Below are 25,507 nucleotides of genomic sequence, written 5' to 3' on the forward strand. Positions count from 1 at the left end.
TCAGAGAGAAACAGAACTAACTGTGGTTAAAAAAGTAAAGTACCTAGGGGTAAATATAACAGCAAAAAGTCTGAGTCTATTTAAGGATAATTATGAAAAATGTTGGTCTGAAATTAAGAGAGACTTGGATAGTTGGACAAAATTGAAGCTTTCTTTGTTAGGCCGAATTGCTGCTATTAAGATGAATGTATTGCCAAAGATGTTGTTTTTGTTTCAAACATTGCAAATTGTGGACAAGACGGAGTGTTTCCGGAAGTGGCAGAGAGATATCTCTAAATTTGTCTGGCAGGGCAAAAAGCCCAGAATTAAGTTTAAGATATTAACTGACGCGAAAGAAAGAGGGGGCTTCGCCCTGCCAGACTTAAAACTGTACTATGAAGCCGCAGCTTTCTGCTGGCTAAAAGACTGGCTACTTCTTGAAGACACTGATGCGTTGGACTTGGAAGGTTTTAACAATGCATTTGGCTGGCATGCATACTTATGGTATGACAAAGTTAAGATCAATAAGGCCTTTAAGAACCATATTGTCAGGAAAGCAGTATTCAATGTCTGGACAAAATACAAAGACTTATTGGAAAACAAAACTCCGAGGTGGCTGTCCCCTCTGGAAGCCAAGGCCCGAAAAAGACCCAATATGGAGGCCAAATGGCCAAAATATTGGGAAATATTAGAAAAAGACGGTGACAATTGGAAATTGCAGAGTTTGGAGAAAATGGAGGGTAAAGTACGAGACTGGTTACATTACGCCCAGATTAAAGAAGTTTTTAAAAATGACAAAAAACTAGGGTTCCAGGTGGAGAAATCGAAGTTGGAGACAGAATTGTTAGAACCAAAGACTAAGGTACTATCAAGAATGTATAACTTGCTGTTAAAATGGAACATACAAGACGAAATGGTTAAATCTGCTATGATAAAGTGGGCACAGGATATTGGGCATAACATTATGTTTGAGGACTGGGAAAGGTTGTGGACCACTGGGCTGAACTTCACTGCATGTAATGCTTTGAAGGAAAATGTAATGAAAATGATATATAGATGGTACATGACCCCAGTTAAACTTGCCAAAATATACCATTCGTCTGATAATAAATGTTGGAAGTGTAAGGAAAATGAAGGAACATTCTTTCACCTCTGGTGGACTTGCCCTAAAGTGAAGGCCTTCTGGGAAATGATATATAACGAGTTGAAAAAGGTATTTAAGTATACCTTCACTAAGAAACCAGAGGCCTTCCTCCTGGGTATTGTCGGCCAGAAGGTGTTAAAGAAGGACCGAACTTTTTTTATGTACGCAACAACAGCAGCAAGGATACTCATTGCCAAGAATTGGAAGACTCAAGATCTACCCACACTGGAAGAATGGCAGATGCAGCTGATAGACTATATGCAACTGGCAGAGATGACCGGCAGAATCCGAGACCTGGGAGAAGAAAGGATTGAAGAAGATTGGAAGAAATTTAAAATTTATTTACAAAAATATTGTAACTTGATTGAATGTTAAGAAGGATGCTTGATTATAAATAATTGGCCACCACTAAACTAGATTGGAATTTGATGATAAGTGAGATTAAGGAAAAGACAAACCCTTTGGGAGAACTATTAGATTATATTTAAACGAGTGGATATAAGATTGCAAACAAGATGATAATTTGCTTGAAAAAACTTTTTAACAATGTAAGTGGGAGCAGGAGACGTGAGGAAGTCTAAATAAGTTATGAAACTTTGTTATGATATAAGCAATGTTGTTTGTTATTTATGCTTTTCTTTTACAAAAACCTTAATAAATATTTATATATATATATAAAAAAATATTTTGTAGCTGTGGGGTTGACAGCACCAGAGGGTGAAACTGAGCCTGGATTGTACCACTTTCAGTTGCAGGTGGGGAAATGGATCTTACCTTTCTAACCCCCCACCCCACCCCACCCCACAAAAAACCCCACACATGAAAGGCCAGAGTTGTCTCCAACTAACTTCTATCCTGACTAATGGACAAGTCAGTCATGCTCATTGATCTCAATGAGACCACTCTGAGTAGGGAATAGTTAGAGGCAACTCATAGCTCAGACTTCCCTCTGTCAGCCTATTTTTCTGTGCGTAAGGAGTTTTCAGTGCTAGGGCATCCAAGCATGCAATCCTCCCACCAGCAATCTGAAAGGATACGGTCCAAGAAAAGGGTGAGCATACGATCTATGGCTTGTGTAAGCAAGACCCAACATCCACATAACTAGTGAAATGCTGCTGTGTATTATCTATCCATGGCAAACCATGGGCATTCTAGGCCTAGGGAACACAGGAAACTGCCTCATATTGAGTCAGATTCATTGGTCTATCTAGCTCAGTGTTTCCCAAACTTGGGTCTCCAGCTGTTTTCCAACTGCAGTACCCATCATCCTTGACAACTGGTCTTGCCAGCTGGGGATCATGGGAGTTGTAGTCCAAAACCAGCTGGAGACCCAAGTTTGGGAAACACTAATCTAGTTCAATATTGTCCAGTAGCACCTTAGAGACCAACTAAGTTTGTTCTGGGTATAAGCTATCACACACATGCACACTTCTTCAGATAATATGCACACGAAAGCTTATATCCAGAACAAACTTAGTTGGTCTCTAAAGTGCTATTGGACAATTTTTAAATTTATTAATTTATTTCAACTGCGTCAGACCAACACGGCTACCTATCTGAATCTAGCTCAATATTGTCTACCCTGACTAGCAGAAGCTCACCTGGGCTTCAGGTGGTGTTCTCTCCCAGGGACCCTACCCTTGAGATGCCAGGGATTGAACCTGGAACCTTCTATATAAATTGCTCTTCTTGATTTGTTTCAAGAAGTCCCCTGCAGCCAACAGGCAAGTGGGAATGGAAGTGCCAAGAATCGTAACAAAACCCCCGTCAAATGCCCACATCTATGGACTTCCGGGTCGGCGCCATCGCCGAATGGCGGGCTCCCTCCGAGCTCCGGAGGGAGCCGGCTTGGCCGGGGCTGGGTCCTACCGCACCGGCGATGCGGGGACCCTCAAAAACCACGGCCAGAGGAGGCCGTGGACATGGAGACTCGGCTGGCACCGTTAGCGCTCTCCCGACTCGTGAAGGAGCCTTTTTAAAGGCTACGGATCGGGTGCCGGGGAGAAGCGTGGTGCTTTGAGTTCTCTGCTATCCCTGCCGAGCGCAGCCGCATGCCATCCAGCGGAGAGCGCTGACTTCTTCTATTGAAAATTCGGCTCTAAAGAAGAACCCGTGAGTAATTGGAATATGGACTAAAAAAAGGGGATAAATTTTTAAAATTCGGAGCGAACGGGGGAGGCGGAAAAAAGGAAGTCAGCCCACCCCTAAATTGTAGAAGAGCCAAAACAAAGGACTGGACAACTAAGATCGAGTGTAACCTTATCTTGCCGAATCAGCAACTTCGCGAGGGAAAATTATAAGATTGAGCTGGAGGAGAAAAGTGGAAGTTTTTTTTAAAAAAGCAAACCCCCCCCGAATCCCTGGAGCGATTCGTGAAACTGCCTGGAGAAAAGCGATGGAGGTTTTGACAGCTGTCAAAGAGCTGTCAAAAAGGAAGATTAAAATAGAGACTGTGTTATGAGGACTTTGCCGGTTATATTGGTTATAAATTGAATATAAACTGTTTTAAATATCGGTCAACAAGCTACTTGGTCTGGTGGATGTGATTCTGGAAGGGAACTTTGTTACTGCAATCCACCTAGAGGAGCCGAGGGATATTGCATGTGTTTTTCACAGGAAACTTGAACAGTTGAATGGAACTTTTAATCTCCTGGGAAACTGCAGGAATGGAACATTATTTTGTCTACAGAGGTCTACACACTACAGGAAACAATGGAACTATTTGTTGGAAAATGAAAGGAGCATGATGCAATGCTTTGCTCCATGAATAACAAACCTCTGCAGAGACACTAGAAACTTTTGGAAAAAGAACATTTCTGTGGGAGAACAGAGAAATAAAAAGGAGGAGAATGATTGATAAGAACAAGGAAACAACAAGAACTGGACAGAACTGGGGGAACATTTGGGATATTCAGGTTTGACAAGCTTATGGATACAAAATTGGAGTTTTTACTCCTGGATATAAAAACCTGGATAGAAGAAATGGGCCCTTATTTGATAGACTCCTTCTATGATTGGACACCCGTAATTAAAGACTGGCAAAGAACCTGAGGGACATAGTGTAATGTGGGAACTCCAGGAAGATATTAGAAGTGGAGGGATAGGTGAAACGCAAAGGGGAAAGAGGGGAGGGAAAATTGGAATCCAAAGGCTGTAAAATTATTATGTATATTTATCTTATTTCCATCTGTACTATGTTGAAAGGGGGAAACTCGTGGAAGGGAATAGATCGATCTTAGGGGATGGGAATTTGGATAAATTGGGTTATTGATGAAGAGTGTAATTTGGGGATAAGAACTTGTTGAATTTAATTGCTTATTTGGAAGATTTGGAACACAAGAGGGGGTAGGGAGGGGAAGTCCTAGTTATTGGCAATAAGTTTATAGATTGGATTTAATTTGCTTTGATTTGTTTTAATTTGGAAAACCTTAATAAAAATTATTAAAAAAAAAAAAAAACAAATGCCCACATCTATGTGGTGAGCACCTGCAGGAGCTGAAGCTGGAATGAGGTTACTGTAGCAGAGGGACATCATTTTTACTGGCCTACCTGCGGTTACAGTACAATCTGTTCTTGTCCTCTTATTGAAATCAAGAAATTCAATTTCTGTTGCTGCTGTTTTATGGGGTTTCTAAGATAGCTCACTGTATGGCTTTTATGGGAGCCCATTGTTCTTTTTTTTAACCTGATTTTATGTCATGCTTTATACTTCTAAAATGTTGAGAGTTGCTTGGAGATGTCTTATGAGTGAAGCAGCTAATAGAATGAAAATGATCATCATCATCATCATCATCATCTATTTGTTAACTTTCTATCCCGTCCTTTATCCCAGTCTAAAAACAATAGATGAGCAGTGGCCTGGCCTGGCCTGGGAAGGCTCCCCAGGCCCAGATGGAGAGGCCTGTAGCTTCTCATGAGGCCCTTGTGATTGAGGTAGTGAGTGTGGGGGGTATTTATGGCAGCCAAACCAACAATTCATGTTTTGCCAGATAGGCGCATGAACGGGCTGAGGCTCACAGAGCTTTCCTGTGAGCTTGCTAGAGGGAACTTTGTGAGAACACTTCCCTATGGTGCCCTGACAGGAAGAGGGCATAGCTATATATATATGTTCCTCTCTGCCTGGACGCACTCTCTCTTTTTCACCATGCCTGCAATGTGAAAACATCTGTAGCTCGAAGCTCAAGCTCAGACTTCGTTTTTAAGCTAAACCTTAGTATGCCTTAGTAACTCAGTTAGCATTTTAAGTCTGGCTGCTTTATCTGTTATTCTCCTAAATGGAGTGAGCAAATATGATTTTTACCTTTTACAAGACTTGGTGTGATTGTTATTTTAAGGGGGAGAAAATCCAGTTTGCCTTAAAGCACCCTGGATTTCTAACACTAAAAGACTAAAACTAGCCTAAGCTTCCCTTTTAAGAAGAAGAAGAGTTTGGATTTGATATCCCATTTTATGGGACGCAGGTGGTGCTGTGGGTTAAACCACAGAGCCTAGGGCTTGCCGATCAGAAGGTCGGCAGTTCGAATCCCCACCACGGGGTGAGCTCCTGTTGCTCGGTCCCTGCACCTGCCAACCTAGCAGTTCGAAAGCACGTCAAAGTGCAAGTAGATAAATAGGCACTGCTCTGGCGGGAAGGTAAACGGTGTTTCTGTGTGCTGCTCTGGTTCACCAGAAGTGGCTTAGTCATGCTGGCCACATGACCCGGAAAAACTGCAGACAAACGCCGGCCCCCTCAGCCAGTAAAGCGAGATGAGCACTGCAACCCCAGAGTCAGCCACAACTGGACCTAATGGTCAGGGGTCCCTTTACCTTTACCTTTAAGGAGTCTCAAAGCAGCTAACAATTTCCTTTCCCTTCCTCCCCTACAACAAACACTCTGTGAGGTGAGTGAGGCTGAGAGACTTCAGAGAAGTGTGACTGGACCAAGGTCACCCAGCAGCTGCATGTGGAGGAGTACGGAATCGAACCTGGTTCACCAGATTACAGCTCTTAACCACCACACCACCACACTGGCTCTCTCTTTTAAGCTGCAAAGGGATGGCACTCTGCTGAGCTCACAAAGGTGAGGAAGGATAATATCTAATAAATGTATCCTCTCCTGGCATCTAATCAAAACCCAACAGCAAATAGGCTCATCATTTTGCTTCTGCAGCAGAACATAGGAACATCAGAAGCTGCTTTGTACCAAGTCAGATCACTGGTCCCTCTAGCTCAATGCTTTCCACTCTGACTGGCAGGAATTGTCCATAATTTCAGGCACAAAAGGTAAAGGATAAAGAGACCCCTGACCATTAGGTCCAGCCGTGACCAACTCTGGGGTTGCGGCGCTCATCTCGCTTTATTAGCCGAGGGAGCCGGCGTACAGCTTCCGGGTCATGTGGCCAGCATGACTAAGCCGCTTCTGGTGAACCGGAGCAGCGCACGGAAATACCATTTACCTTCCCGCCGGAGTGCTACCTATTTATCTACTTGCACTTTGACGTGCTTTCAAACTGCTAGGTTGGCAGGAGCAGGGACCGAGCAACGGGAGCTCACCCCGCCGAGGGGATTCGGACCACCGAACTTCCGATCAGCAAGTCCTAGGCTCTGTGGTTTAACCCACAGCGCCACCCGCATCCCGATTTCAGGCACAGGATGTTCCAATTCCTACCCGGAGGTGTCAAGGATTGAAACCTAAGCCCTTCTGCACTCAAAGCAGATGCTCTACCACTAAGCTACAACCCTTCCCCATGGAAAAGGAGGTTGGGTGGAGGGGCAAGTATCTTGGCTTGTTTTTTAAAGCACAGCTAGCCCCCTCTGCTGCTCATGCTCATGTGTGAATTACGATAGTTCCTCCCCAGAGTTTTCACTCTGCAACATGCTGTCCCGGTCCTATTCTGGTCATTTCTTACGAATCTGTCACTGCTTTGCTATTAAAAGAATAAAGCCCACAAGTGTGATCAGGGACTGCGTGCACACAAACTGCTGCGCCCAAAGCTCTCTTGTCAGTTTCTTTTCTTTTTTTCGTTACGGTGAAAACACAAACAAGATCAAGTTGGACTGAAAGCAAAGCCGCATGCAGGAGGTGCGAAGAAAACCATCAGCAAAAGCTGCCAATCAGAAGGTCAGTGGTTCAAATCCCTGCGACGGGGTGAACTCCCGTTGCTCGGTCCCTGCTCCTGCCCACCTAGTAGTTTGAAAGCACCCAAGTGCAAGTAGATAAATAGGTACCACTCAGGTGGGAAGATAAACTGTGTTTCCATGCACTGCTCTGGTTCGCCAGAAGTGGCTTAGTCATGCTGGCCACATGACCCGGAAGCTGTACGCCGGCTCCCTTGGCCAGTAAAGCGAGATGAGCGCTGCAACCCCAGAGTCGGCCATGACTGGACTGTTGTTGTTGTTGTTGTTATCCTTCATCCACAAGGTTGCTCCCTGGGGCAGTGCGTTTTAAGCATATGGCAGCAATCCTAGCCTGACTGCACCAGCTGCCAGTTAGTTTTCAGGCCCAGTTCAAAGTTCTGGTTTTGACCTATAAAGCCTTAAACAGCTCAGGACCACAATACACCAAGGACCGCCTCTCTCCATATGAACCTACCCGGAACCTGAGATCATTATCTGAGGCCCTCCTTCATGTGCCTCCTCCATGAGAAGTCTGGAGGGCTGCAACACGAGAACAGGGCCTTTCCTGTGTTGGCTCCCCTTTTGTGGACTGCTCTCCCCAAGGAGGCTCACCTGGCTCATTACATATGGTTAGGCATTGGGCAAAAAACGTTCCTCCTCTTCCAACAGGCCTTTGGCTGAATAAACCATCTACGGCCTTTTGAATGGTTGTGAGAGCAGAGTTATTGGTTTGGTGGGGGGGGGGGTTGTCATTATATTATGCATTTGGTGTTTTTATTTTGTATGTTTATGTTGCAAAGTGCCCTGTGATCTTTGGCTGGAGGTATGTAAATGTAAAACAACAGCAACAATCATAAGGCATTTTGCATGAGGAAAAACTGCTGACCAGAGATTAGGTATCTAGCAATTCAATTCCCAGCAATGTGCAGTCCAATGTGCAGTCCATGAATACAAAATCCACAAAAGGCGTTTGTGCCAGTCTGACTGAAGAGTCCAGCCGCTGGCTCGCTCCCAGCAAAACAATTAATTGCCCATTTGAATTAGCAAAATGCTAGGATTGCAAATTAAGCATCTGCAGCAATTTTGCCTAATATCTCTGTTGCTCCCCCCCCCCTTTGGATTTGTTTATCCCCCTAATCTAACACATAGGGAGCTCCGTAGTTTAGCTGGATTAATTAAAAGAAAGCCTGGTTTACGACGAGATGATGAGACAGGTATAATAGGAATTACCAGCTACTATAAGTTTCAGGTGCTTATCTGCATAAAATGCAAATCAGCAGACACATCACCTCAAGGTCTCCCTCATCTGTACGCTCCCATTGATTGAAAAACCGCAGTTTGTACAACCCAGGGTTCTTTTATATAATAATAATAATAATTTATTATTTATACCCCGCCCATCTGGCTGAGTTTCCCCAGCCACTCTTTTCTGTATTCTGGTACAGTCACAGCTAAATAGGCTTCCCATTCCCTCTTTGTTTCTCCCCTCTCCTCCTCCATCTCATCTCTGCACAAATCCACTTCATTACAGGAACCTCGCATGTAGCTTGTGCAAAGGCAGTTCTACACTTGAAAATGCCAGAAACATTTTAATAATGAAAAACCTGCCCCCGAGACAATGGCAGATACAAATCAAGGCCAGCCACGCTAGATAATGATGCTCTTCGGGTGGCGAGGTCTCATCATTTTCAGAGCTGCCCCTAAAACAAGGCCCAGCCTGCGTATTAATTTTATTGTGCGGGGACTGCTTGTAACAGCTACCAAATGGAAACATAATCCCTGCCTCGTATTTATGATAGAGAAATAATCTGGGGAGAACAGATGAGTTTGTTAGGTGTCAGCAAGTGGTCAAATAAAGATACAGCATGGTCAGTTCTGGAATAGTAGCATATGCAGTTACATGCTATTTTCAAGGAGGGGCTATAGATCAGTGGTAGCACCGATGATTTGCATGCAAATGGCCCCAGGTCCAGTCTTCAGTATCTCCCTGTCTGAAACCCTGAAGAGCCAGAGGCGGAGGGGTACCATATTTTGAAGGGCAAAAAAAAAAAAAGACACATTTGCCAACTTCTGCTTTTAACTATGGTAAATGCGGGTGGCGCTGTGGGTTAAACCACAGAGCCTAGGATTTGCCGATCAGAAGGTCAGCTGTTCGAATCCCTGCTATGGGGTGAGCTCCCGTTGCTCGGTCCCTGCTCCTGCCAACCTAGCAGTTTGAAAGCACATCATAGTGCAAGTAGATAAATAGGTACCACTCTGGTGGGAAGGTAAACGGCGTTTCCGTGCGCTGCTCTGGTTCGCCAGAAGCAGCTTAGTCATGCTGGCCACATGACCCTCGGCCAGTCAAGCGAGATGAGCAGCACAACCCCAGAGTCGATTGAGGTGGGACTTAATGGTCGGGGTTCCTTTACCCTTTACCTTTACCTTTTTAAGGGAAAATGGAACATCCTGGGATAAAATCAGAAACCAGGTTGGCTGACCCTGGAAAATAGGGATACTTGGAGGGTCCACAAAACTAAGCTCGAGCAACCATTACTACTATTCATATCTACAGTGAGGGAACACTTCCAAAAAGAAATCTTAATGCACATGTGAGTGTTAGTTAAGCAAGAGACAAATGATCAGAAATGCAATGACCCTAATATTGCTAATATGCTGTCACACCAAGATTGCTTTTGGGGGGGGCATGTTTTAGCATGCACATCAGTAATTTAGTGGAAGGAGAGACACGAAGGAACTGAAAGTTTATGACAAAACTGTGCATGAAGCTGCCCCACACAACATTTGGAAAGGCAAAGTGGAAATATGGGGCATTCATAGTGCATCTCATGGTTCCACTGCAAACTTAATTTCAGATAATTAATTCCAGATTATTCAGAACTCCAAGATCTGGGGAGAAACATGGAAAGGAAGGATTTTGGAAGCTTCCCGCAACTAATTCCTACAAATTCCTCAAGCCCAGCCTCCTGGCCTTTGTCAGGCTTTGCAAGGGCAGGAGGATTATTCAGCCATGCACGTTTCTGTGTCAATGTTGTACTTACTTAAGGGAGAGATGCGATAGCCTGACTCAGAGCCAGGGACAATGCAAGACAGGACTTATCTGTCACAGTACAGGCTTCCTCCTGACATTGCATTTCAACCATGGCTTGGAAATCTACTCCTGTTCCAGTCCCGGGCCTCCCCTGGACAGGTGCCAGTCCTGGGGGCTTGTGCCAAATTGCAGAGTGGTTTCAGGTTTTCTGAAGTAGTCAAATGCCTGCAAAGGCAGTGAAGTGTCCAACTCCTGCCTACGTGGGAAGGAGACGGAGAGAAAGTGCTGCGTAACATCTTCGGGTTCCAAAGAACGGTACCTTGCTATAGGATTAGGGACATGGGGCGAACATCCACTGAATTCTTGTTTGAGAAACCAGAAGAGTTTTGTGCTCAATGTTGTTGCTGTTGTTTAGTCGTTTAGTTGTGTCCGACTCTTTGAGACCCCATGGACCACAGCACGCCAGGCACTCCTGTCTTCCACTGCCTCCCGCAGTTTGGTCAAACTCATGCTGGTAGCTTCCAGAACACTGTCCAACCATCTTGTCCTCTGTCGTCCCCTTCTCCTTGTGCCCTCCATCTTTCCCAACATCAGGGTCTTTTCCAGGGAGTCTTCTCTTCTCATGAGGTGGCCAAAGTATTGGAGCCTCAGCTTCAGGATCTGTCCTTCCAGTGAGCACTTAGAGCTGATTTCCTTAAGAATGGATTGGTTTGATCTTCTCGTAGGGGGGTTTAATTCACACTGTCCACAGGGCTTAATAGGGATGATGGGGGAAGTGGACAGAGAGAACTGGGGAGTCAGAGGGGACCCTGGAGGCAGTGGCGTAGCGTGGGGGGTGCAGGGGGGGCTGGCCGCACCGGGCGCAACATCTGGGGGGGCACGCTCGCACTCGCAGCTCTCTGCCCCTACCTGGCTCACTCACTCTCTCTCACTGCAGTGCTGGCTGTGCGAATCCGATCCGAGCCGCCGGGTCACCCCCCACTGTGGAGGGGGTGGGTGCCAGGGGTGCGGTGTGGAGAGAGAGCGAGGGACTATCTGGGGGAGGGACAGTGCAGCGGCTGCCCAGCGCAGCGCTGAGCACAGGAGAGAACCACACCAGACCAAACCAGGCAGCAGCAAGAAGAAGCTGGCAGCGACGGCAGGTTAGGGGTTAGGGGGCGCAAATTACTTGCCTTGCCCCGGGTGCTGACAACCCACGCTACGCCGCTGCCTGGAGGTCATTGATTCCAACAATGCAAGCAACCCAGAACTAGAGTATCCTCAACAGCTTCTGCTTACAGACTTCCAGCGTGAGAGAGCCCCTTTCCATTAAGACCTAAGAGCAGATCACACCCAAGGCCCGTCTAGGCCATCAGATAAGCATCCTTGTGGAACTAATCCCATATTTGGGTTTGGACCACACCTTGATCCAATGTACTGACCACAGTGCAATGTCTCTATTACAGAACCTGCTGTTCTAAAATAGCTTGGCCTTCCCCTTTGATGTTTTCCCTTACTTTCTCCTGCTAGTAGCATACTAACTTAATCAGCTAACTGTTTCTCCATCCAGACCTCTTTCCTGCTGATATCCTCAGTTTTTACTATTATTATTATTAATTCAACTTATACACCACCCTATACCCAGAGAATTATGGTGCTGGAGGAGACTCTTGAGAGTCCCATGGACTGCAAGAAGATCAAACCTCTCCATTCTGGAGGAAATCAGCCCAGAGTGCTCACTGGAAGGACAGATCCTGAAGCTGAGGCTCCAATACTTTGGTCACCTCATGAGAAGAGAAGACTCCCTGGAAAAGACCCTGATGTTGGGAAAGATGGAGGGCACAAGGAGAAGGGGACGACAGAGGACAAGATCGTTGGACAGTGTTGTCGAAGCTACCAGCATGAGTTTGACCAAACTGCGGGAGGCAGTGGAAGACAGGAGTGCCTGGCGTACTCTGGTCCATGGGGTCACAAAGAGTCGGACATGACTAAACGACTAAACAACAACATACCCAGAGATCTCAGGGCAGTTCACAAACAAGACCACAACATATAAAATCAAACCAAAAGCTACATTTTGAAAGGGTGTCGGATGTCAATAAGATCAACCAAAGGACTGGTTAAATATGAACCTTTTTGCCTGGCGCCTAAAGGTGTATAATGAAGGCCCCAGGTGAACTTCTCTGGGGAGAGCATTCCACAGACAGGGAGCCACTGCAGAGAACTTTTGACTTCTATTGATAATTTTGGTGTGTATTTTGTCTAAACTGATTTGTGATTTTTAATAATCTTTGTAAAAGATAAATTGAAGAGTAGGTGGGTTCCCACGAGGCAAGACACAGAGAAACAGCAAGAACCTTTACTGAACTAACAGAACTGGACAACAGGGGCAAAGCAGCTGCTTATATACATTTCTGAAGGCTTGGGCCATGCCCACTCCCAACGTGATTGGCTGTCTAAACTTCCAAGCTGTGAATCATGACTTTAAGGGCTAATGGCAGAGGCCCAAATCCTGAAATGTTCTGTAGTTGGATATCATGTCTTGAATCAGAACACAGGGGCTCAGAATTCATAGTCCAGACTCAAGCTCAAACAAGCATAACTGAATACATAACATAAATACAGTGGACGCTCGGGTTGCAAACGTGATCCGTGCGGGAGGCATGTTCGCAACCTGCAGCATTCGCAACCCACAGCACATGCACAGGTTGCAATTTGGCGCTTCGGCACATGCGCAATGCGTGATTTAGCGCTTCTGCGCATGCACGGCCGCCGAAACCCGGAAGTAACCCGTTCCGGTACTTCCGGGTTTCGGCGGGTCCGTAACCCAAAAAAACACAACCTGAAGCGTCTGTAACCCAAGGTATGGCTGTAAAGAGCAAGGAGTGGGAATCCCAGGCCCAGACGCTGAACAGCCCCCCCCAAGCCCCTCTCTCTGGCCCTCAGGGCTCTCCTGAGACCATGCCCCCTCCACAAGCCACACCCTTCTCTGAAGAATGTGTCCTTGGACTCTGATACCTGGCCTTCTTGAGAGATGCATGTTCTGTTCATGTAGTGGTTTTGGAAATGTTCTGCGGGGGTGGGAGACAACAAAAAATGTGGGGGAAAGGAGGGTCAATTGAGGAATGTCCCTATTTTCACCAGAGGAATGTTGGGGGGCTACGATGTCGTTGGACTACAACTCCCATCATCCCTGAACTCTGGCCTTGCTGTTGGACCTGTTCCATATCTGCTATTGGGTCCCCGGAGCACAGATTCACACAAAGCGGCAAAACGTCCTTGCAGGTTATTAACAGGGTTTATTTGAAATGCATATGCAGAACAAAGGTACAGAGCGATAAGCTCGCAATCTGCACACCCAATTCTGAGCGTGCCAGCTTTTTATACCCCTTAGAATGCATAGACATGTGTTCTCATGTAAAACATGTGATTTACACTAATAGCAATAAGATATAGCTTTGTTTCTTGTGTTACCCTCCTCCTTTTCAGTTCGCTTCCTCCTTTTCAGCCTACCCCTGTCTGGGTTACAATAGCACACAATCAACCTTGCTCTTATCTCTATCCACCTAAGCCGGACATTCCAGAGAGACAGGCCCATTTTCACTGTAACATCTAAGCAAGAAAAAGTCTTGTTCTTCAGGCTGGTGTAAAAACCTCCCTCCCTCCTCCTTTAAGGAAGGGGTTTGGGGATAACATATGAGAGAAGAGAAAATGCCTCAAACAGTTTTTGGGATCGTATATAGAACAATATTCTAAAGGCCCTTCATTGCTAGCTAGGGGTGATGGGAGTTGTAGTTCAACAACATCTGGGGACCCACAGGTTGAGAAAGGCTTCGTGTAACCTGTTTGCATTTTGTATCCCCAAGCTCTGTAATCTGGGGCGGGGGGGGGGGAGAGATGGAAAGGGTGGGGGCAACAGGCAGACAATAAATTTCACTTTCAGTAGGATAGTTGAAGAATCATTGGAGTTTCCAGAAAGTCACCCACATCCCACCATAATCCTAAGTGTGTGTGTGTGTGTGTGTGTGTGCGCGCGCTACTTTATCTGGAAAGGGAGAAGCCCCATGAAAAGAAGACCGAACTTCAAGGCACTTCTAAAGCTCTTAGAAACGAAGCGGGGCGGGAGGTGGGGAGCGAAATAAACCCTTCTGGGGTTTATATATTCAGAGTCGGAGAGGGCCTGATTAAAAATGCAATGCTTATAGCCCGAGGTGTCCTCAATAACACAGAAATGTTTTCCTTGCATTTATTTAGGGATTGCCGCAGTGCTGCAAACACCCCGGTGCCTGTGAAAATGTGAGAATCCTCGTGGCAGGGACTTTGAAGAAGCCTTCAAAAAGTGTAAGGTGTGAATCATCCTCAGGCAGCTGGATTTGGGGAGCGTGTAGGAGACACACCATACGGCTGCCAACTGTTTTTTTCTGGCCAGTGCTTTCTCCAGTGATACCTTTAAAGCACCTCAGTCTGCAGGCAGGAGTCCTGGGGACCATGTTTATTTCCATGTGATGAAAAAAAGCTTCACAGATTTATTTTCTGCAGATGGAACCCAAGAGCAAACCTGGCGTATTTCTCTTGGAACAGGTGGCAGCAATTTAGTGCCAGGCCCAAAGACTGGCTGTTTGTAGGGTTGTTTTAAAAAAACCACAACAACAACCATGTTCCCAAGTGTCTCTATTTTCCAGGGACAGTCCCAGATTTACAGAAGCTTTCCTAGTTTCTGATTTGATCCCAGCATGTCCTGCTTTTCCTTAGGACAGCACTATTTTCATGGGAGAAATGTTGGGGGTATGGAGTTATGCGACTCCCAAGCCAAGGAGGTAAGTAACTATACAACCTTTGGAAGACATCTGAAGGCAGCTCTGTATAGGGAAGTTTTTTTAATGTTTAATGTTCTCTTCTGTTTTTATATGTGCTGTAAACTGCCCAGAGTGGCTGGGGCAACCCAGTCAGATGGATAGGGTATAAATATTGTTATTGTTATTCTTTATGTCAGGGAATTGCCATCAGCTCAGAGGCAAGAGGTGGAAGGGCAGTTGTGTTACAGGGAGCCTCCAAAGATCTTGTGAAGCAGTTCCTCCTCTGGCAAGGAGGAAAGCTCCACCTCCAGTGAGCCAGTGTGGTGTAGTGGTTAAGAGCAGTGGACTCCTAATCTGGTGAACCGGGTTCGATTCCCTGCTCCTCCACATGCAGCTGCTTGGGCTAGTCACACTTCTCTGAAGTCTCTCAGCCCCACTCACCTCACAGAGTGTTTGTTGGGGGGGGGGAGGAAGGGAAAGGAGAATGTTAGCCGCTTTGAGACTCCTTCGGGTAGTGATAAAGCAGGATATCAAATACAAACTCTTCTTTTTCTTCTTCTTCTGCTCCTCCAGTGGGGAGGGGGTGCAGGGACCAGGACATGTTAGGGAGAGCCTCAAAACTGAGCCTGAGCAAAGCGGAGGGGAGGCAAGTCTCCCTTTGCCAGCGCCCACTCTGAGCAGTAGGTTTGGGCGCAGAGAGGGGAGGAAAAGGATGCGGGTCACACGACTGTTATGCTGGGGAAGGTACAAGGACGGGCCACACCCAGGTTCTGCTAGTGACTGAGCAGACATGGACTTGTGACGCTCTGCACTGTAAATAGTTTATACTAGTAATAAAGCCTGGAAAAGACAGGTCGGAGTCTTGCCTGTTTGCTCTTGAGCAACCACACCACCACCAGACAATCTATTTTCATCAGAGAAATGTTGGAGGGTATGCAATAAAGAATGTAATCTCATAGAATTGTAGAATTGTTGGAAGAGACACCTAGCCCAACCTTCTGAGGCGCAGGAAAATCACAACTAAAGAATCTCTGGCAGATGGTCAGGGAAGGAGGATCCACCACTTTCCCAGGTAGCCCATTTCATTTTCAAACAGCTCTTACCATTCAAAAGTTCTGGTCCTACCCTCTGGAGCAGCAGAAAACAGCCTTGTTCCATATTCCACGTGACACCAACTCCATTCACAGGAGGCCCAAAATAACTTTTCCAGAAGATCAAACAGGGCATGCAATGGAGGACGACATGTTCACACGGAGTTGTGATGGGGGCAGTGGCAGCAGTTTTGAACATAAGAAGAGCCCTGTGGGATTAGGGTCAATGGCCCATCTAGTCCAGCATCACCTCTGGGAAGCCTAAAAGCAGGACTGTCATTGATGCTTTAGCTGAGATTCCTGCCTTGCAAAGGGTTGGACTAGTTGACCCTTGGGAACCCTTCCAACTCTATAATTCTATGACTCTAGGACCTGGGTGCAACAGTGATCTCCTCACTTGTGATTCCCAGCAATTGGTATTCAGGGGTTTGAAGACAGCCTCCACATCAGCTCATCTCCTGCAAGAGTGACTTTTGTTTTTCCTGCCAGGGATGGAATAAGGAACCATTGGCCAGATGTGTGGTTTTTCCCCTTGCTCTATTTCAGGCATAGGCTGAAGTAGCCTCCAAGTGTTTGGGACTACAATTTCCATCATCCCTAGCTAACAGGACCACTGGTCAGGGATGATGGGAATTGTAGTCCCAGGCATAGGCAAACTTTGGCCCTCCAGGTGTTTGGGACTACAATTCCCATCATCCCTAGCTAACAGGACCAGTGCTCAGGGGTGGTGGGAATTGTAGTCCCAAACATCTGGCAGGCCAGAGTTTGCCTATGCCTGCTCTATGGGAGGGGTGCTGCTTTCCATTTCCCTTCCTCCTTCCAACTTCTGGAGATGCAACTGGAAGGTGCAGGAGTGGCGGCGGAGAGAGGAAGGAAGAACCATCTCATCCCACTTTACAAATGGTCCCTTTTGCCGTAATTGTTTTGGGACATCAGGTTCTCCTTTGTGCAGAACCATCTGCATGCCGCGTGCCCGTTTGGCATCGCTTATCCTATTACAACAGATGCGTCTAGCCAGGCCTATTCATCACCGTGTTGCAAATGGAGGTTCAACGGCCCACTTGCAAGCACAACAAGGAATTTAATCCCCCGCACAATTAACATCTCCAGAGAGGAAAGCAAAAGACATGTTTGCTTTGCAAGCAGAACAATCAACTCTACCCTCAGAGGAGCAGCAAAGCCAATAGCCAAAGACAGGGAAAGAGGAAGCTGCCTTCTTACTGCTAAGTCAGTATCCAGTTTTGCTCTACACCATTGTTTCCCAAACTTGGGCTCTTTTGGGACTACAATTCCCATCATCCCAAACCACTGGTCCTGTTAACTAGGGATGATGGGAGTTGGAGTCCAAAAACAGCTGGAGACCTAAGTTTGGGAAACACTTGGTCTACACTGACTGGCAGTGGCTTTCCAGGATTTCAGAGAGGATCCTCTCCCAGCATTACCTGGAGATGTTGTGATTATACCTGGGACCTTCTACATGCCAAGCAGATGCTCTTCTGCTGAGTGACGTTCATTTGCAGTGCTGAATTCCAAAATAAGCAGCAAAAGTTTGAAGAGCTGGAGCCTCTAACTGCAGAGGCAGAGCATAGCCATCTGAACATTTCTGAGGTCAGCTGAAAAGGTTTTGCCCAAACTAGCACAATATACCCAGGCTGGTCACACACCTCTTGGTTCTTCTTTCTTTCTTTCTTTTTAATTTTATTTCACTTTCTATTTTTGCAGTCAGCTATTTTGAAACAATGGGCTCAAAGTGTCCACTGGGTTTTGTTTTGTTTTAAAAAAGAAAGAAAGAAAGAAAGAAAGAAAGAAAGAAAGAAAGAAAGAAAGAAAGAAAGAAACAATGCAGCAAGTTCCAATTTGCAACAGGGTGAAGTGGTTATGAAAAAACAACACCCTCAAGCAGGCCAGTGTGACTTGTAACCCATTCAAGTGAATGCAGCTCTGCAGCCAAGTATTGACAGACCTTCATGGGGTGAGAGTTTTGCCCAGTATTACTTAGATCATATGGAAAGCCCTGCTTACAGGGATGCAGGTGGCGCTGTGGGTTAAACCACAGAGCCTAGGACTTGCCGATCAGAAGGTCGGCGGTTCAAATCCCCGCGACGGGGTGAGCTCCCGTTGCTCGGTTCCTGCTCCTGCCAACCTAGCAGTTCGAAAGCATGTCACAGTGCTAGTAGATAAATAGGCACCGCTCTGGCGGGAAGGTAAACGGCGTTTCCGTGCACTGCTCTGGTTCGCCAGAAGTGGCTTAGTCATGCTGGCCACATGACCCGGAAGCTGTATGCCAGCTCCCTTGGCCAATAAAGCGAGATGAGCACCGCAACCCCAGAGTCGGTCACAACTGGACCTAATGGTCAGGGGTCCCTTTATGTTTACCTTTAAAGCCCTGCTTTACCAGAGACCAAAGACCCATCTAATTCAGCATCCTGCTTCCCTCAGTTGGCCAGCTAGATAACAGATGGGAAGCCTACAAGCAGATCCTTCAGCCATTGTTGTTCTTCAGCAATGGGTGTTCAACTGGCATGCTACCGCTGATTCTGGAGCTAGACCATCACCATCATGACTAGGCAACCACTGAGATCCTCCTCAAACTCATCTATTCCCCATTAGAGATCCCCCCCTTAAACTGGAGATGGTGGGGAGTAAACATGGAACCTCCTGTACCCAAGCCGCGTGCTCTATAGCAGACAGAGCTGACTTGTACCAAGTCATGCCATCAGTCCAACCAGCCTGATATTGTCTACTCAGGCTGGCAGCCCCTCTCCAAGGTCTCACACAGTTTCCCTAGCTCAAAGACCCAAGATCCTTTAGTTAACAACCACAACCTTTTCGTGGGGTGGGGGGGGTGGAGAAGTCATATTGATATGCAGTCCCCATGCACACACAGGGTCAAATAGGACAAGGGGTATGAGATGGAGCATGCCACATGGCTTATGGACTGATTTGGGCTTAATGTGTCACAAGATGTTCTGCCTGGATGCAAAGCATGAGAACATCAGAGCATAAGAAAATCCTGCTGGATCAAGCTAGAGACCCCATCTGTTTAACCATCCCTTTGTCTGTCCTGAATCATCTAACATTCACCTTCACTGGATGTCCCTGAGTTGAGAGAGGGGGAGAAAATAAAGGTCTCTCGACACCATGCATAATTCCAGACCCCTCTTTCACATCCTCTTGCTCGCCTTTTCCCTAAACTATGCAAGGCATGGCGACACATCAAGCAGTTAAAATTGTGATCTGCTCCTTCCTGAATCCTATCAGCATGCCTTACATCCATCCACACAACCTTGCGACAGCATTCCCCAGCCACTCAAAACTATACTATGGTTTGAAGAGTCTCATCCAGCGGAATCGCTGCTGCTTTGAGAGCACACAGAAGAAGAAATTAGTCTCCTTTGTCCTGTCAGATTTAAGGATGCTCTAAGAGGAGCTGCAGATCTGGCACAAAAAATGAAAGCAGGGAGGAGAAGAACCCCTACAATCTATTGTGTCTAGAAACCGTCTCACTTGCCTCCAGCTCCCATGGTGACAACATGGGATTCCATTCTTAGCTGATAAAAATAGATGTCGCCTTCGCAAACCCAGCCCAAGCAGCAAAGCCCATTTTTCGAGAACTCACTGGAACGCCTCCGAAACCAACGTCATTTCCAAGCCATCAAAATAATTTTAGCTGGACCTTCGATGAGCCGGGGCATGGTGTGCCATTTTAAACCAGTAAAGACATTTTAAGAGCAGGTGAAATAAAATAATTGGCTCGATCAATAGTTCCCAATAGTGGTAGCGACCCCAGGGCGGGGGATTTCCTAGTGGGGCACTAAGAGGCAAGGGGACAGAGATGGGATGGGTGCCAGAGGGGTAAATGAGTATCATACTTTTAAAACCTGTTATCACTGGATCCAGCTCAAGAGCTTTGTTGAATTAATTAAGCTAAACAGTTTTAATTGGATTTTGAATAAATGTGCAATTAATCTTTACTGTTCTGAATTTCATTGTGTTATTACCTTTTTTTAGTGGGTCATGGAAACCACTATTCTGAATAATGCTTTTCATAGAGTAGCAGGCACTGGGGATGTGTTTATGGGACCAAGGGGAAAGTGGCTTTAAAAGGTTCGGGAGCCACAGGGCTAGAGAGATGCACTGATGCTGCAACATGGCTGTGGTTGTATAAACAGGATTCATAGAATCATAGAATCATAGTTGGAAGAGACCACAAGGGCCATCGAGTCCAACCCCCTGCCAAGCAGGAAACACCATCAGAGCACTCCTGACAAATGGTTGTCAAGCCTCTGCTTAAAGACCTCCAAAGAAGGAGACTCCACCACACTCCTTGGCAGCAAATTCCACTGTCGAACAGCTCTTACTGTCAGGAAGTTCTTCCTAATGTTTAGGTGGAATCTTCTTTCTTGTAGTTTGGAACCATTGCTCCGTGTCCGCTTCTCTGGAGCAGCAGAAAACAACCTTTCTCCCTCCTCTATGTGACATCCTTTTATATATTTGAACATGGATATCATATCACCCCTTAACTTCATCTTCTCCTGGCTAAACATGCCCAGCTCCCTTAGCCATTCCTCATAAGGCATCGTTTCCAGGCCTTTGACCATTTTGGTTGCCCTCCTCTGGACACGTTCCAGTTTGTCAGTGTCCTTCTTGAACTGTGGTGCCCAGAACTGGACACAGTACTCCAGGTGAGGTCTGACATTGCATTGGCTTTTTTAGCTGCCGCGTCACACTGTTGGCTCATGTCAAGTATGTGGTCAACCAAGACTCCTAGATCCTTTTCACATGTACTGCTCTCAAGCCAGGTGTCACCCATCTTGTATTTGTGCCTCTCATTTTTTTTGCCCAAGTGCAATACTTTACATTTCTCCCTGTTAAAATTCATCTTGTTTGTTTTGGCCCAGTTCTCTAATCTGTCAAGGTCGTTTTGAAGTGTGATCCTGTCCTCTGGGGTGTTAGTCACGCCTCCCAGTTTGGTGTCATCTCCAAATTTGATCAGGATGCCCTTGAGTCCATCATCCAAGTCGTTGATAAAGATGTTGAATAAGACCGGGCCCAAGACAGAACCCTGTGGCACCCCACTAGTCACTCTTCTAATTAGAGGTGCTATCCAACCGACCAGTTGCACTAGGGAGAGGACTTTGAGCTATTCTCCTGTTCTCTTCTCTCCACAAGACCACAACCCTCAGAGCATTCTTAGCCTCCTGTCACACCAGAGGACAAGGCCTAACCCCGTTCTTGGTCCCTCCTCTTGGATCTAAGACCTTCAGCTCATCCTAGCACTGGAGACAACCTCTCCTTTAGGAATCTGCCTTATACAAAGCCAGGCTGTTGGTGTTTTTGTATTGTCCACATTGACAGGGGCAGAGCTAATTAAGCTACAGGGCCCCTAATCATGGAGGGGCCCCAGAAGCAACTTCACATTGCTTAAAAACATAGACCCAATTTGAGAGGCACAACTTAAATTGATCAATTTTTTTTTGTTGCATGTATTTCAAGAGTCCTAAAATTTGAGAGTCAATAGTGGGGTGTCACAATACAGCAAGATTAAGCAAAAGCTGAGACTTAGTAGTTTGTTTTTTAAGTGCTGATCTACCATTGAAGAAGATAACAGTGGTTACCCAGACCTCATTGCTGGTTGAGAAGAGGGCCCCATAACAAATCAAGCTTCAGAGACCCCAAAATGTAGGTCTAGCCACTGACCACAAGCCCATATTTGGCCCCTGAGCTTGAGATTTGCTCTACCCCTGCAGTGGGTGACAGATTAGACCTCCAGGACAGCTTCCCTACCCCCAAAACTGAGTCAAACGTCTACAGACCAAACTCCCGTGCTAATGCAAGGAGCCCAGCTTTCATGATTCAGTTGCGACGATGCACCAGTCCCATGCAAAAAGAGAACCCATAAGGAAAACCAATTATGAGAAATGCAAAGAGGAGAAAAGTGACCATCCTACTTACAGCCCACCATCATCATGGCCACTGAGAAGATCTTCTCTCCATCGGTGGTCGGAGCTATGTTCCCGAATCCTATTGTGGTAAGGCTTGTCATGGTAAAGTAGAGGGAAGTGATATAAAGCGAGTCTTTACTGGGTCCTCCTTCCCACTGCCCTGATCCCGTAGAGTTGTACCGATATGGCGTTCCAATGCTCTCCGCCAATTGGCAGAGCCAGCTGTCCTTCTTGAGGGTATTGGTGATTTCATCGATGACCTCGTAGTCCCCAATGCTGTACCATATACAAGCGAGCCAATGGGCTACTAGTCCAAAGACACAGACCAGCAGCACCAAAACCGCAGCACCATATTCCAGGTAATGGTCCAACTTCCTGGCCACGCGGCCCAGTCGCAGGAGACGCACCACTTTTAAGGAACTGAAGAGACTGCTGATACCCTAAGAAGGAAGGAGGGAAAGCTTTACTCACTTGCAAAATGATAAACACCACGTGCTCTTGTTTGCGCTGAGGCATCTGGGAGTAGGGGTGGGGGAGAGATTCAACACAAGTACTGAAACATAGCCTTCCTCGGAAATTCACACATCATTGAATTTTGCAATGCAGTTCTCCAATCAAGCAGTGTTTACGGAAATACGTATATTAGAGGAAATGGTGCACAAAAATGAATGTGTTAGTGAAATCAACATACAATAATTACTTATACAATTTAGCTCCATATTATGCAATTATCCTTTCTTGGGAGTTTTTAAGCAGAGGTTGGATGGCCATCTGTCATGGATGCTTTAGCTGATATTCCAAAATGAAGTGTGTGTGTGTGTGTGTGTGTGTGTGTGTGTGTGTGTGGATTCGATGATACTTGGGGACACTTCCAACTCTACAATTCTATGATTCTATGATTCTCTTATCATTCTTGTTTCACCCTAAGATCCCAGGGTTGGCTAAAACAATGAAAGCACAACATTACATTAAAGGAAATTGCTTGCAAAAATGTGTGCTTTAGTCAAAACTGCAGACAATAAAAAAAGTTTATGAGGAGATATTCACACAAAAATGCTAAAGAATTTTCATGTGAGCTTTTTACTGTGAAAAAAAAAATACATATTGCTGCAGAAATGTGAATTGGGAGCCATGAGAAAACCAATATTGGTAGGTCCTCCCTTCTTCAGTCTACTCTGATAGGACCACGAAGATTTCATTTTCGTTTTCACTGGAGATGCCAGGATTGAACTTGGGACCTCCCACATACAAAATAGCTGCTGAGCTATTTTGGAAACAGATGATAGGCGAACAGTAAGCAGGGCTTGTTAGAAAAGACTTTGCTTAAACTGTTGGCCAGTTGGTTTGAGAAAGCTCTGAATTTGCACAGCTTCCTTCCTTCCTTCCTTCCTTTCTTTGTTTGCCTTGGGAACATGTGAGCTTCCCAACTGGTCCCCAGGGAATTAAACCCCCCCCCCATTGTGGATTGTTTGCTTAGTTCTGTATGAATGCTAATTAATACCCAGGACATTGACTAAAAATGAACAGAAACATGAACTATTCTGCTGCCAAGAACAAAGGCTGGGTTTTGTACTTTCTGCTGAAGAAGACTTGTCATATTCCTCTATAATTTATGTAGAATATTTTGAGCCACCAGGAATGCAAAGTTTAGCCCTGGCATGGAAAAACTCAGCAACGTAAAGATTTGCTTGGGCTTCCACCCACTTGACCTCCATGGAGCTTGGGTTAGTGGTGCTTTAAAAGTGAGAAGTTGATTTCATTTGTTTCTATAAGACTGTGGTTCTGAAAGAGAGGGGATCTTCCTATGTTCTTCTGAGATTCTGAATAACTGAAGATGGTCAGATCACATAATCTTGCCTTCCTACATGGTTCTCAACTGAACATATGTCTAGCCACTGAAGACTAATTAACTATCATGGCGATTGCTGAACGGCATCAACCACATGCAATTGCTTTACAGAAGTGTTTTGTTTTTCCCCCCTTCGATGCTGTTGTTCTTTCATCTTTAAGTGACCATATGCCTTATGCTGGAAGTTGTACGTGAAAGGAGAGGGAGCCACGGGCTCATAATTAATTACAGTCTAAATTATAAATAACTAGCTCTTGCATTCGGAATCATTACTGACTCACTGCAGGAGCGCTCCGGCAAAAGAATTCCACAGCAAAAAAAAGGGGGGGGGAAGCGATTCAACAGCTGAAGATGTTTCATTTAGCAGGAAGCAACGAGGCAAGTGTTCCTTCTTCCCATGCCAAGTTTAAATTGCCCTTTTCTACACATCATTATCGAATCAGTCTAGTCAAAATCTTGGATAATTATATTACAAACCTGTAAAACACTGGAGTTTATTTCAGTACAGGAGTCAAACTGAAGCTCCTTCATTTGTCTGCAATGTTTCTTCTTCTTCTTTAAAAAAACGTCCCACACATTTTGCTATTTTTCATCCCCAGTACATTAAGCTAGAGATTATCAGCTAAGAGGCCACCTGGGAAACTTGCCATGAGCAGCACAAGACTCAGATGAGGACGACTTTCAGGCTACTTCATTTGGAGCCATCCCAGCTGGAGACACAGCCCTGCCAACACCCTCCAACTCAGAGGATGAGTCTCCTACAGAACCTCTGCCCCCCCCAATAGCTATGAAATAACTTGAGGCACCTTTAACCAGCCAGCCAGATGCTCTAACCCAGTGTTTCCCAACCTTGGGCCTCCAGCTGTTTTTGGACTACAATTCCCATCATCCCTTGCCACTGGTCTTGCTAGTCAGAGATGATGGGAGTTGTAGTTCAAAAACAGCTGCAGGCCCAAGGTTGGGAAACACTGCTCTAAGGCAAAGCCTACCCCCACTTCAGGCTTGATTGGCCTACATAAGGCTTCATAAGAACCTAACGAGAGCTTGCTGAATCAGGCCACAGCCCACCTCATTCAGCATCCTCACAGTGGCCAACCTGGTGCCTGTGGAGGAAGCCCACAAGCAGGAGCCTAACAGCATTCTTCCCAATTGCAACTCCCAGCAGCTAGTAGTCAGAGGCATACTGAGACTGTGAGAGCAGGACAAAGCCACCATGTGTGGTATCCATTGAGGGCCTTATCCTCCATGAATTTGCTTAATTCTCTTTGGCAGTAGGATAGCTCAGTTGGTTAGAGCATGGTGCTGATAGTATCAAGGTTACAGGTTTGATCCCCGTAAGGGACAGCTACATATTCCTGCATGGCAGGGAGTTGGAACTAGATGATATTTAGGGTCCCTTCCAACTCTACAATTCTACGATCCCTATGTAGATCTGTGATCTTTTAGTGCCAATGACGTCCAGGGTTCTGAGAGAGAGAACTCTATCATGTCTCCCCTCACTTGCATTTTCTCTAAACTAAAAAGCCCCAGATGTTGTTACCTTTCCCCTTGATCATTTTGGCTGTCCTTTTCTGAACCTTTTCCAACTCTGCAATAT

At 45.9% G+C, this 25,507-nt stretch overlaps 2 protein-coding genes across 2 annotated transcripts in view; one reads left to right on the forward strand and one right to left on the reverse strand.

Moving 5' to 3' along the window:
• HIF1A (hypoxia inducible factor 1 subunit alpha) overlaps nucleotides 1-25,507 on the forward strand; it is a 641,105-nt gene that overhangs the window by 542,627 nt on the left and 72,971 nt on the right. The gene's annotated exons all lie outside the window — the stretch shown is intronic.
• The window catches only part of KCNH5 (potassium voltage-gated channel subfamily H member 5), a 188,225-nt gene that overhangs the window by 105,770 nt on the left and 56,948 nt on the right, over nucleotides 1-25,507 (reverse strand). The window contains exon 7 of the mRNA XM_083732341.1: nucleotides 22,072-22,501. Coding sequence (XP_083588467.1) covers nucleotides 22,072-22,501 — 430 coding nt within the window. The remainder of the gene's footprint in view (nucleotides 1-22,071; nucleotides 22,502-25,507) is intronic.

The sequence above is a fragment of the Podarcis gaigeae genome, assembly GCF_964106915.1.
Source record: "Podarcis gaigeae genome assembly, chromosome: 1".
NCBI lineage: Eukaryota > Metazoa > Chordata > Lepidosauria > Squamata > Lacertidae > Podarcis > Podarcis gaigeae.